At 44.8% G+C, this 13,470-nt stretch overlaps 1 protein-coding gene across 1 annotated transcript in view; it reads left to right on the plus strand.

Annotated features, from left to right (window-relative positions):
• TENM3 (teneurin transmembrane protein 3) overlaps window positions 1–13,470 on the plus strand; it is a 539,046-nt gene that overhangs the window by 501,267 nt on the left and 24,309 nt on the right. The window contains exon 22 of the mRNA XM_087814069.1: window positions 513–1,387. Coding sequence (XP_087670195.1) covers window positions 513–1,387 — 875 coding nt within the window. The remainder of the gene's footprint in view (window positions 1–512; window positions 1,388–13,470) is intronic.

The raw sequence follows: 13,470 nt of genomic DNA on the forward strand, positions 1-13,470 counted from the left end.
AGCATGCAGAGACTCCAGAAGGAACAAAACCTCTTAAATCTCTAATCTTTTGATTGCATGAGCTCCTTAGGTAGTAGCAAGAACCCACTATGATTAGTCCCAAGGGACTTACATTTAGAATTAGGAACTTTACTATGGACCTTATTGAAAACACAACAGAACCTGGATGTATTTACAACGTCGAATGCCCTGGCATTTGGTGGTTATTACTGCTAAAGGGACATATGTGTCCATAACTCATTGATATCTGCTAACTCACTACTTAGAGGCTCATTAGCTATTTGGCTATAACTTGCAAACATTTCAGTAAGCTGCATTCTTTAAATAAAATGCTGTTTCCTACATTTGTTTTCACTCAACCTTTCCAAGTTTATTTTTCTGTAGCTATTCAAAAGACAATTTTAAAACAGTTTATCAAATTAAGGGTTATTTCCCCAAATGGTCTAATTTACTCTCTGGCAGATTAACTGCCGTGCAGTCGCTGACTAACCAGACCGTTTCCTTCTGTTAAGGTGCGTCTGGAGTGGCCCACGGACCTCGCCATTAACCCCATGGACAACTCCATTTACGTGCTGGATAACAACGTAGTTCTACAGATCACGGAAAACCGCCAGGTGCGCATCGCCGCCGGGCGGCCCATGCACTGCCAGGTTCCGGGCGTGGAGTACTCCGTGGGGAAGCACGCGGTCCAGACCACGCTGGAATCCGCCACGGCCATCGCCGTGTCCTACAGTGGCGTCCTGTACATCACGGAAACCGATGAAAAGAAGATTAACCGCATAAGGCAGGTCACCACCGATGGGGAGATCTCCTTGGTTGCGGGGATACCTTCGGAGTGTGACTGCAAAAACGATGCCAACTGTGACTGCTACCAGAGTGGCGATGGCTACGCCAAAGATGCCAAACTTAGTGCCCCATCGTCCCTCGCTGCTTCCCCAGATGGCACCCTGTATATTGCGGATCTAGGGAACATTCGGATCCGGGCTGTGTCCAAGAATAAGCCTTTACTTAACTCGATGAACTTTTATGAAGTTGCCTCTCCTACTGACCAAGAGCTCTATATCTTTGACATCAATGGCACCCACCAGTATACTGTGAGTCTAGTCACTGGTGACTATCTCTACAACTTCAGCTACAGCAATGACAATGATATCACCGCTGTGACCGACAGCAATGGCAATACCCTGAGGATCAGACGGGACCCGAACCGGATGCCGGTTCGAGTGGTGTCTCCGGACAACCAGGTGATATGGCTAACCATTGGCACCAACGGGTGTCTGAAGAGCATGACTGCTCAAGGGCTAGAACTAGTTTTGTTTACCTACCATGGCAACAGTGGTCTCTTAGCCACCAAAAGCGACGAAACTGGATGGACGACATTTTTTGAGTAAGTACATCAGAATTCTACTTTGATTATAATTCTACTTTGCTATAATGTAAAATAATAATATAATCCTTTTTTAAATTTATTGTTGAAAGTGTTACAGAAGTCCCTTTTTCAACCCCATTCACCCCCTCCCCCCTGCTCCCACCACACCCCCAGGCCTTTACCACACTTGTCTTAACGGAATCCAGGTTTTGAGGGATCCTGGAGCTTCTATAATTTTGGCTCCTTCTTCCTGAAAGAGAGGGCAAAATGACACTTGGGGTCTTGGAGGGGACTCATGGAAATGAGAAGCCCCAGGGTCTAAGTTCCGTTTGCATCGTGGCGAAGCTAGCTTGGCCTCAGGTTTCACATTCTGCTCCGTGCCGACCTAATATGTTAGCAACAGACTTTTCGAGGACCTGCTACAGCTTTGGTTTTAGGCATAAACCCATTGAGTGTACATTTGCGCGCGTGTGATAAGGCTATTTTGAGACCTGTCACTACAGAAGTACTTTAAAAACATTTACAACGGCCCTAGCTGGTTTTGCTCGGTGGCTAGAGTGTCAGCCCGGGTCCTGGGTTCCATTCCTGCCAAGGGCATGCACCTCAATTGCAGGCTCAGTCCCCGGCCCCAGTAGGGGTATATGCTGGAGGCCACCAGTTGATGTGTCTCTCTCACATCAGTGTGTGGCTCTCTCTCTCCCTTCCACTTTCTCTGAAGAAGCAATGGGAAAAAATATCCTTGGGTGAAGATTAAAAAAAAATTTTTTTTTAAATTTACGATGGACTTAGCTGATTAGTACATCAGCACAGTAAATATTATTCTTTTTCATTTTTCTTTTTATTCTTCAATCACAGTTGACACACAATATTATATTAGCTTCAAGTGTACAACATAGTGATTAGACATTTATATAACCTACAAAGTGATCACCCTGGTAAGCCTAGCATCCATGTGACACCACACATAGTTACTGCAACATTGTTGACTGTATTCCTTATGCTGTGCTTTGCGTCCACGTGCCTATTTTTATAACTGCCAATCTGTACTTCTTCATCCCTTCACCTTTCCACTCAGGCCTCCAACCCCCCTTCCATCCGGCAACCACCAATTTGCTTTCTGGATCTGTAAGTTTGCTTCTGTTTTGTTTGTTTTTTAGCTTCCACGTATAAGTGAAATCGTATGGTGTTTGTCTTTCTCTGTCTGACTTATTTCATTTAGCATAATACCTTCTAGGTCCATCCATGCTGTCGCAAATGTCAAGATTCCATTCTTTTTATAGCTGAGTAATATTCCGTGGTATATGTACCTCATCTTCTTTATCCATTTGTCTATTGATGGACACTGTGGTTGCTTCCATATCTTGGCTGTTGTAAATAATACTGCAATGAACCTAGGGGTGCATATATCTTTTTGAATTAGTGTTTTGGGTTTTGGATAAATACCCAGAAGTGTAATTGCTGGGTCATATGGTAATTCTATTTTTAATTTTTCAAGGAATCTCCATACCACGTTCCATAGTGGCTGCACCAATTTACATTCCCACCAACAATGCAGGAGGGTTCCCTTTTCTCTACAGCCTCGCCAACACTTCTGGTTTGTTGGTTTGTTGATGGTAGCCATTCTGACAGGTATGAGGTGATACCTCATTGTGGTTTTAATTTACGTTTGCCTAACGATTAGTGATGTTGAGCATCTTTTCATATAGCTGTTGGCCATCTGTATGTCCTCTTTGGAGAGGCATCTGTTCAGGTCCTCTGCCCATTCACATGTTATTCTTATCAAATAGAAGAGCTTAACTTTTTATAATCAGTTACTGCAGAATCTAAACCACTTAGAAAAACCGTACCACTAAATGCAAATCAGGAATTGCTGGTTGCTGTGAAAGCATATGAAAAAGTAAGCTCATCCAGCCACTGTGTGGACTACTGGCCCAGGCAGTGTGCTGTTTGAACAGTCGTATTTTGAGAGGTCGATCATGATGAAATGAATATTAGCCACTGTGTATTTTGTGGTATATGTACTTTGCCATGAAGGAATGTGTAAAATCACTTCCATTACTTGTTCACTGCACAAACCATAGCGGGAATTAGATACAAAGAAGCAGCATGTTGACAAATGCAAAATGGTCCTGAAATGAATATTGAGGTCCTTAGTGTGATTTTTACAGTAAGATGCTGAAGCAAAACTATTTTCTTTAAGAGCACACCTCCAAAATTATAATAAAATTCAGTAGAAAGAATGACCCAATATACAAACGTTTTTTGTTCAACCTTTCTGAGCTGGGTCTTACACATACAGCAGTCCTCCGGTTGCTCGAATTGCTTTTCTTTTTGACAAATTACCTTTTAATAAAACGAATGTTACCCAGCAGCATGATTTTCTCAGAGAAACATACCTTTCAACTGAATCACATTAAAACTTTAGGATCACAATAGGGAAGGAATAAATTGGAAGTTAATGGAAGGCACTTCTTTGCGCTGTTTTCGAAGTGATAGCAGGCTATATTGCCAAGGAGGCCAAAGCTGAAGGACGACAGAAGTGTCCCCTCAGGTGAGGCTGGGCAGGAGAGCTTCTCTGATCATGAGATCTTCACCAAAGGGTAATAGTGTTGGTGGGGAAAAGAGAAATGAGTTTGGGGTACTGTCCAAGACTCAAGTCTGCTCTGTGGGCCATTTTTTAATGTGTCATTTGTTCCCAGGACTCGACACTGCACAGAAGTTTACCGTGTAGTCACTACTGACACAAGACCTTCCTGCAGCAGATACACTGGTATCTTATGGGCTACAAATGAATTTTACCAAGTTTGGAAAATTAGAGAAAGTGATATACTCCATTGGTAGAGTTAGTATAAACAAATTTGAGATTTTTACCTTTTTTTTAAACTATGGCTCACAAAGACCCGTTTCTCTAGTAACAAACCCCTCTGAGAGCTTCAGGATTACTCAGGAATCAGTGCAGAGGCTCAGAGGTGGAGTTGGCAGGCCAGTCTTGTGACTATAATGGGCAAGCATTGTTTTAAAGAATAAAAGTGTATAATTAAATAAATCTCAATCATATTTTCACTAATACAGACTCAGGACACATCATATTTATTTTATTTTTTTGAAGACTTTTTTAATTGATTTTTAGAGAGAGAAGAAGGGAGAGGAAGAGAGAGAAACATCAATGTGAGAGTAAAACATCAATTGGCTGCCTTCCGCATCCCCCCTACCAGGGATGGAGCCTGCAACCCGGGCATGTGCCCTGACCAGAAATCAAACCAGCAGCCCCTTTCAGTGCACAGGACGACACCCAACCAACTGAGCCACATGAGCCAAGGCTTAACATATTTAACGTATGTCTATTGAATCTTTCCTCTAGATAAGTTAACAGTAAAGGCAACTATTACAAAAAGCATTTTTAAATACTTTAGCCAATATGGACCTCACAATTATACATATACATATGTGTTTATAATACCATGTTTGAATAAACCAGTGCTTCAAAAATAACTTTTCTAATAAAATTAACAGGAATATTGCTTTTTAAAAGCAGTTGTTTTGTTAATTTTCCTCTAAATGTCTACAGCAAAGACATGACTAAGAAATTTCTAAGGAAACGTTTATGCATTTTACGAAACAGTGTATTACAATGAGACAGAAAAAAAAAAACACAGAGGACTGAACCCAATTCAGAATCCTCACATCAGAATGATAATTGATCACTTGTCTTGTTCCCATACATGCTTGTGGTTCGGCTTGGGAAAGCAAGGGCCCCCCTCTGCTAAGAGCGACAGTCTCTAAACCATTCAAAAGTACACAAAGGAAGGGCGGGGTTGTCATCAGGCAGCCGCTCCAAAGCTCAGTCCGTTCTAAGAGCCGCATTTGCCTGCGTAAGCTTGAGGTTGTTGATGGATAAACTCAACCCCTGCCTCTACTCGGCAGAGCCTTGACAAGAGTGTCTGCTTCTTATATCCCGACTGGGACATGTGATGAGTGGATGCGGGGTCCCAGTAGAGATGGCGGGGACTTGGCATCCCTGGCAGACTTTTTTGGCGTTTGTAGGCCCCCGAGTGCTGGTCCTTACCGGTAATAGTTCCCCTCCTACCTTTGTAGTGCTGCGTGTCTGAGACCTGAAGGGCACTTGACAATTTCATAAAGAAGGGATTTGAGAGGTTTGACAGTGGTCAGAGTTTTACCAAAACCACAAGGAGGTTGTGAAAAGAAGCACCATTCCCCATTGAAAACACCTGTTTTCTATGATTCTTATGACACCGGTCCCTAGAACTGATCCTTGCTCTAGAATCACCTTTCTGCGCAAATACGTTGCAAAGAGCGATTGAACGTTTCACCCCAAATTCCCATCTGCACGTGCCCAGCTTCCTGGCTCGCCTAGTGTCCAGAAAGCCTTGCGATTAAAGCTTTACAGGATTAGAAATAGATGGAAGAAGACCTGGAATCAGCAAATTTGCCTACTGATAAAAGTGAAGAACTATAAAAGTTATAGTTCCTACCAAAGAAATGTAAAAGGAAAACTAGCTCAGATTACTTACCTTGCATGCTTTAGCAAATTACTTCTTTTCCCGGTACAAACTTTATTTACCGTTGGCATGTCACAGTACAGAATAGAATTGAAAGTGTTCTATAAAATGCAAACTAAGTATCTCTGTGACTCCCACAGCTCCTGCAGCGTTGTAGCGCATAGAGAACTCTCCCGATAGCTATTTGTTGAATGAAGAAATAGAGCAGGGGTGGGGGACCTTTCTTTTGCCAAGGGCCATTTGGATCTTTATAACAGCATTCACCGGCCATACAAAATTATCAACTTAAAAAGTAGCCTGCCATAGTTGGACAGACATTTATTTAATTCACCCCTAATGTGATGGCTGGAACTGCTTCTCTTTGGTAAGGCCTTGGCAGAGCCAGACCAAAGGATTTCTATGGCCATCTACAGCCCGTGGGCCAGACATGTTCCGTCCCTGGACTAGAGGAATAAACCTAAGGTGTGGACAGGTAAATGTTGACTTACAGAGAAGAGACTGATAAAATCTATGGCTGGTTCTTGCCAAGGCTCCATGGAAAAAGTACCATAAAAATGCTCGCTTGCCTTCAGAAATAGTCCTTACCTCTCTATACCGAGAGTTAATGCTGAAAATATTAATGCGACCACTTTTGTTGTTGATTTTTTAAAATGGATTTACCTAATATTACATGTTAACTCAATTTCTTTTATCTTGTAAAATATAGACATCTTCAGTTGGTCTTATTATTAAAATAATGAGCAGAAATATGAATTTATATCCATAGCACTCTCTTCTGAAATGTCGGTGTTAAGGAGTAAAGTCAGAAAACATTTTGGTTGCGAATTGCAGTTAAAATATATTGTTGTACCTGGTATCAGGATGATTCTAGGAAAGGAAAACCTGGTTTCCAACCCGAGAATGTCATCAGTCACCAGTACAGTAGGCAAGGGTGGCTTTTTAGGGCACGCAGGTGGATTTGCAGGCGCAGAGGCCTGCATTTTATTTTCTTCTAGCAGCAGTTTCTCTGCAATTATTCTATGTGATTAGTTAGAGCAGGGGCCAGTGTTCTCTTCCTGCTGCTGGATGGTGCAGTAGGAAGACCGCAGTGGGTTTCAGATGATATGATGCAGCAGGTATCATATGCAGCAGGTGTCCGACGGGTTGTAACTCGGCTTTGAAATCTCTGAGTCAGACTAATACGTTTCATGAGCTGAGTGATCATTCATTAGGGATTGAATGGACCATCTTGTCCTCGACTCCCTCTTCTGTCGACCTGCTGGGCAGTAGACAGGCCGTCCAGCCCACTAATGGGGTCCCCTTGTGTGCTGACACTGTGAGAAGCCTAGTTTTCCCTTCGTTTACTGTTAGGGACTGTTTCACGCTTCTCTTGGTGCCATTCAAAAACAATTATCCCACATTATCATTTCTCAACTCGAGCAGTTCCAGGGAAGCCAGAGATCTCACCTGCTAAAAATGGATCATTTACAAAGTTCACACCCAAAGCGAAACCACCGTTCTTACACTTGAGTGCACACAAAGGCAAATCCAGTGTATTGAATTGGGCAATAGAATAAATTATTTAATAGTAAATGGCATTTCACAGTCCTCTGCTTGCTGCCCCCATAAAATACAAATGTTTAGGCATATTAGAGGCTCTCCGTCTGGTTAAAGAAAGCATGGGAAGGAGCCCCGAGTTCTGGCCGATAGGTGTGTGCACACCACCAGGGTGGTGGCAGCCTTTCCATCCTGGGACTTTGAATACGTGGAGCTTTTATATTTGCGGAGCTGACTCTGATCTTTTATGAGCTATATTCAAATTTACAGAGCAAATAAATGAGTTTCAGCTTTTGCACATTTATGTAGGGGTGTATGGGTCTCTAGCTCCTCGTTTGGGTGCTTTATTGTCCCTCATTCAAGCTTAGCAATTTCACAATGAGCTTCTGAGCCATTTCCTTATAATGAATTAACTCTGCACCCATGGCAAGCCCACAGCTCCCACTGACACCGGTCCTGAGACAATCAGAGGAGGGGAGAAAGATGGTGCGGGGAGGATCTCTGCTACGAATGCAGACAGTGTGCAGAAAGCGCAGGTCATTTGGAAAACACAGTTATGACAAACCAGACACGTGTCCATTCTCACTGACGCTGCGTCACGTCTAAATAGCCTGACACGGGTGCCCCGCTGTGTCCTCCTTATGTGAGTGTCGCTGTAGTAGCGCCTCCGTCTGCTGTTAGCAAATGAAGATGTTCGCATCTTCCACAGGACAGAACCCAGAGCACCACCTTTCCTTAGACAGACATCCGGCATCCAGCCCTAGGAACGCAAACGTGGAAACCACGCTTCATTGTTATTCCTGCCCAGAACTTTAAAAATAGGATAGGGAACTTCACAGACTCTCACCTGGAGGTGCTGTGGGCTCACCTCCGTTCCCGCGGTTCCCCGTTCTTGCTTTCTTCACAGGAGAAACCGTCCTGGACATTCAGAACGACTCTGAGAGGTTTTTATCAGCAAATCACTTAAAATCCTGGAAAATGCTATGGCTGCTTTGCATTTTTGCCATTTTGTTTAATCGTTCAATGATTTTGCTTTAAATTTTTAACCAGAATGTGCGTTGCGAGAGATATCAGTTTAAAAATGTGCGAGCAGTCGATTCAGGGGCTGCTGTCCATTTTACACCAACCTGGACACGGCCGAGGCAGTGCTGTTATTAATACGTGGTTTAAACTCATTGTCTGCTGCTGTCCAGGTTTAAGAAACGATTGGTTCTGCCCAGGTGTCAAAGCAGAAAGGGAAATGGGGAAATTGTATATTGTTTGGATTATTCAAAAAAAATCCAGAAAAGTAAAAATTCGTCAAATTTTCTCAGTGCATCTCAGCACATAATAAGATACCACATTTCTCAGCTCTCCTTAGTATAATTTACAGGTGTCACTAGTCGCAGGGCTTCGTGAGCTCTTTCCATGTGCACTGTTTAGCAAATTAATGTTCTAGGTGTGCGAAATACTCCATAGTGGTTCAAGAGTGAGTAAATGCAGTTGCCAGAAGTGTTGAATTCCCTCTTCTAGGGAATTCATCTAGTTGCATCATCTAATTATGTAACGAATTATGTGACTGTCTAAAGTACAAGAATGACCTAGTAGCCTCCTGTCCAGGTGCCTCAGCAGCCTCCCTCACACAGTGACTATCAGACCGTTCACCCTGAGACTGAGTGACAGGCACCAGCCACTTTAAAGGACTGTTTGATAACACGACAAGAAACTTACACATTGACAACCCGTGAAAGGGAACTTTGTGTTTACTTATTTATTTTTACAGTCACAGAACTGAAGATGGACAGTTGGGTATTTTCCAGAGACTGTCAGCATCTCTGGCTCGCTCCTATGATATCAGAATAAAAGCAACTTCAGCAGCCCTCACTCCTGGCTGCCCTGACTCCTCGCTCAACCCCTTGCCTGCGTCCCAGGACCCTGGAAGGGGCGCAGAAGGTCTGGAGGCTACGAGGACAGACCCAGTGTGGATACTGCTCTTTTCTGAGCTCTGTCCCAGGGTTGGGGAGGCCGTCAGTGAAGGAGACGAGGTGACTGGGGCTACCGTCCACACTGTTCACAGCTCCCCCCGTCCGCACTGAGCGTCCCTCCCACCCTCACCACTCCCACAGCTCACAGACGCACCCTCACGTGCTTCAAAGCCGACCTCAGCTCATCCCAGCGTTTGGTACATCTCTGGTTCTTAAAGTGAGACCCCCCAAAACTCCTGAGAAATGGTGATGGGAAGAAATACCACTTTGTAACTGTCTAAGAACTAGGTTTTGTTCCCTTTAAATCTATTTTAAGAATTTTAAGTCTTATATAAAATTTAAAAATTTTAAATCTCTGGGCCTTTTAAGGAAAAACCATATTAAAAGCAGAGGCTGGAAAACCTGTAGTTTATGTAAAGAAATAGTTAATTAATTTGAGTTTTTAATGGACATATGTCGAGCACCAGCTAGAAGGAAGACCTCGCTCTCTTCCACCTGTAGAAAAGGGGAGACACAAGCCTTGGCTGAAATCAGAGGAGTTCTTTACTCAGAGATGGTGCTTTTCAGCAGGATCAGTTAGTTACAGTAACAAGAGGAAGATTATAAGAATGTTCTAACCTGGAAGACAGAATGGCTGAGTATCTGGACGCATCCGACATTTCTGACTTAACCAAGAAATATCAAGGTGACTACATCTTAAACCTTATAGACCTAAAGGACCGAGTTTATTCCGTGCTTATTTATAACCTAGAGCTAGTGAGGAAGGGTAGACTCTGCACTTTCTCTCTGTACTTAGCTGCATGTGCATATTCGATGAAAGATTGGTCCATTCACCCCTTATTAACTTTATAAAGAGCTTTGGTTTTTTAAGGTAATTTTTAAGGGGTACTGCGTTCCCAGATGGTCAGCCCCATTGAGGACGGGTCTGGGCAACACCAGCCCCCAGGGAGGGGCTTTTTCTAAAAGCAGTATGCGGCCTGCAAGAGAAGGAAAGTCTGTAAGGAAAGTGAACGTCTCTAAGTGTTCATTGCACAGGCACCCCGATTGGCAAGTTAATAAATTACTTTGAACCTCGTAGGCACTGATAAGGTGGGATGCACACCCTTGCCCTTCGGTGAGCAAGCGTTCCTGCTTATCCACTGATGGCCTGGCATTCTTGTGTCCACTCAGACACTCATTCCTGCAGTAGGAATATATTATGTGCCAGGGCCTGGTGCTAGATGTTCGGGGGTGCCAACAGCTAAAAGATGCACCCCTTTCAGGGAGCTCGGGGTGCACTGAGGGAGACAGGGAACTAAATAATCGTAATGGTAAACGCCGAGACAGAGCTGTCAACCTGCTGTGAGGGTGGGCCGAGGGTCATCTAAATCGGGGTGTGGGTGGGGGACAGACACAAGGCGTGGTCTGCGCACGCTGAGAACTCGGGGAGCCACTCCGGGGAGGTGGGCATGAGAGCCATGGAGGGGACGGAGCCCTGAGTGTGGCCGGGGTGGCGCTGGAAGGGAACGCAGGCGGTCTGGTGATGGGGCGCGTGCGAGTGGGACCCGACACGCTGGCTTCCTGCGGCACCTGTGCTGACACCCTAGGGCCCGCTGCTGTGCTAGAGCCGTCCCCCTAATGTTGACGCGGGCCCGCCCGTGCCTCCTCCTGTGCATTGCGTCGCTGTCTGCATGCCCCCCTTTCTCCCCTGCCTCTGGCTCCTGAGCCGCCCGCTGAACTGCTTCCCCCTCACATGGCACCGCGCTCATCCTCCGGTTCAGAGCGGGACGCCCCAGCCTACGCCCCGTTTCCTCTGGCTTCCATCCGTCCGCTGCTGCTCCTGCTCCGACTCTTCCGCACGCAGCTCCGTTTCCCCGGCCCTGGCTTTTCAGTAGTTCCCGGGGCCGCTTTCTTTCTCTTCTCCGAGAGGCAGCGTCCGCCCACTGGAAACGGAAAACCTGGGTTCCCGGCCCGATTTTGTCATTTACTCCAACTGTGTGACTACTGTGGGCAAGTCACAGCCCCTCTTCAAAATGTCGCGCCCTTACCTGTAAAATGAGAGACTTTTTAATAATTAAAAATCTCTTCCTACTCTGAAACATCAGTGATTCTGACATTTCTCCCCAACTTTTCACAGGCCCCTGTCGAGGCTTATTTCAAAAGAAACCACTGATCAAATCACCACATTCCCTTTGCTAAAGCAGTTAGGCATATTGCCTTTCTGTCAGACCTAATATTTTTTATATCATGGCAGTGCTAGTGATAGCGATGCATGATAATAAATTAGATTTCCCTTTCCAAATGGGCGTCCTACTTTTTTATTTAAGCCTTTCTTACTGCTGTAAGACTCCCCGATCCCTCCTGGCCCTCACCCACAGCGCAGCCGTTTCCCGGGCGGGGCTCTGTGTGTGACAGAACGCGGGCCAGGGTACAGAGAGGAAGACAAAAGAGAAAGATGGGTTTGTCCTCTGAGCACTCAGGACCCCTTGGAATAGTTTCAGAAGGATGAGGGCTGCACGGTTCTCTTTTACAGATTCTTGGAGCAAAAATTTCCCTTGGCATCAGCTAACTGGCAAGTGTGCGTTTCAAGACCTGCCCAAGAGTTGTTATCTAGACAAATGAGATGTGTCCTACTCATGTCAACCTTCCTCAGTCAATAAACAGTTTTTAATAACTTGTATATGATCCTTATCCTTCTCATAAGGAAGGCTAGCCCAGAACCTTTCCAGCCAAAAGGGAACTAACTCTGGAATGTCCTGACGTGATGCCTTTTCCTCAAGGCCTCTGAATTTCAGAGCTAGGCTTGGTCCCTTTGTCATTTCTCCCTGATGTGATTGTGACTGTGGAAGGAAGAGACACTGGGTCCCTTTTTCATTCAATTTTGAAAAATATGTCATGTCTGTGACCATCTATCATTAGGCTCAACGTTCAAAGAAAGGGCTGGACCAGAGGCGAGGGAGGAAGGATCTTTCCTTGTCTGTGGTCCTGAACGCGTGTTATCTGGGGTGTTTGAAAAAGAGAATAGTGCTTGCACGGCAGGCCACTGCCCTTTCTGGTTTTACAGAGCAAAGCTGGTCAGCATTTGGCCCATCAGCAAGTCCTCTGAAAGAAGTACAGCAGCCCACAGAAATGTAAACCGGTGTTAGCCACCTCTCTCCCACCTCCCCATGCAACTCTGAGATCCTTTCTCATTGAGATCCGCTTAGCACTTGAGATGAAAATCACTTAAAAGAATACTTATTGTGCATTTTCCCTGTCACCTTTGGTAAAACATAGGTAACACTCACCTGTGTACGGGATGAACCCATGATTTAGGAGTTGGTTGACTACTCTGCTTACCTTAACGATGGAAGCCTTTGGCGTATTCTATCCAGAGCCTTATTGTTGAGGGTTTCCTACTGACAGCAGCGCTGCAGAATTCAAAGAAATTGTGATTTGTCCATGAGATCATTGTTACGTTACGTGGATCTCAGATCCATTCCTAGAATGCTCAAGTGTACTTCTTCTCACGTTAGTGTTACAAATCACATGATTGCTCTTAGGACCCCACCCCGTCCACCACATTTAAATCCCGTTCTGTTCTGACTTTGCTCTTGGCGCGCGTCCTTCATCAGGAACGAGGATCGGTGCGTGTTTGACGGGTGCGTTGTTGTTACAGTGGGTTAGTGAGTGCGTTCTACTTCACCACAATGGCAGACGAGAGGTTGTTACATGTTAGCATTGTGAAAAAAAGCATTGACAAACAGATGGCAAGGTGGAGGGGACATTTTTGGATTTTGTTGGCTGTTAAACTGAAGGAAGTTTGAACCTAAGGAACTCTAATAGATGGAAGAAAAGATTATCGCTCTGGGTAAGAGGGACAGTGGGGGGAAAAGACGGGGTAGGTAAGTCTTTCATGGGAGTCTTTCCTTTGGGTCAAGTCTGCAAGCAGACGATGTACCCTGACTAAGCAGGTCTCAGGGCAGGCTTATTCTGGGATGACAAAGACACAGAAGGAGCATGATCCCATCCAGAGGCCTCTAGAATGTACCCATACAACATCCTGCAGTCTTGTCTTCTCAGAAAAGGTTGTGTTGACTGGAAAAAACAGTCAGTGGTAACA

This window comes from Miniopterus natalensis, chromosome 2, assembly GCF_054644295.1.
Source record: "Miniopterus natalensis isolate mMinNat1 chromosome 2, mMinNat1.hap1, whole genome shotgun sequence".
Classification (NCBI taxonomy): Eukaryota; Metazoa; Chordata; class Mammalia; order Chiroptera; family Miniopteridae; genus Miniopterus; species Miniopterus natalensis.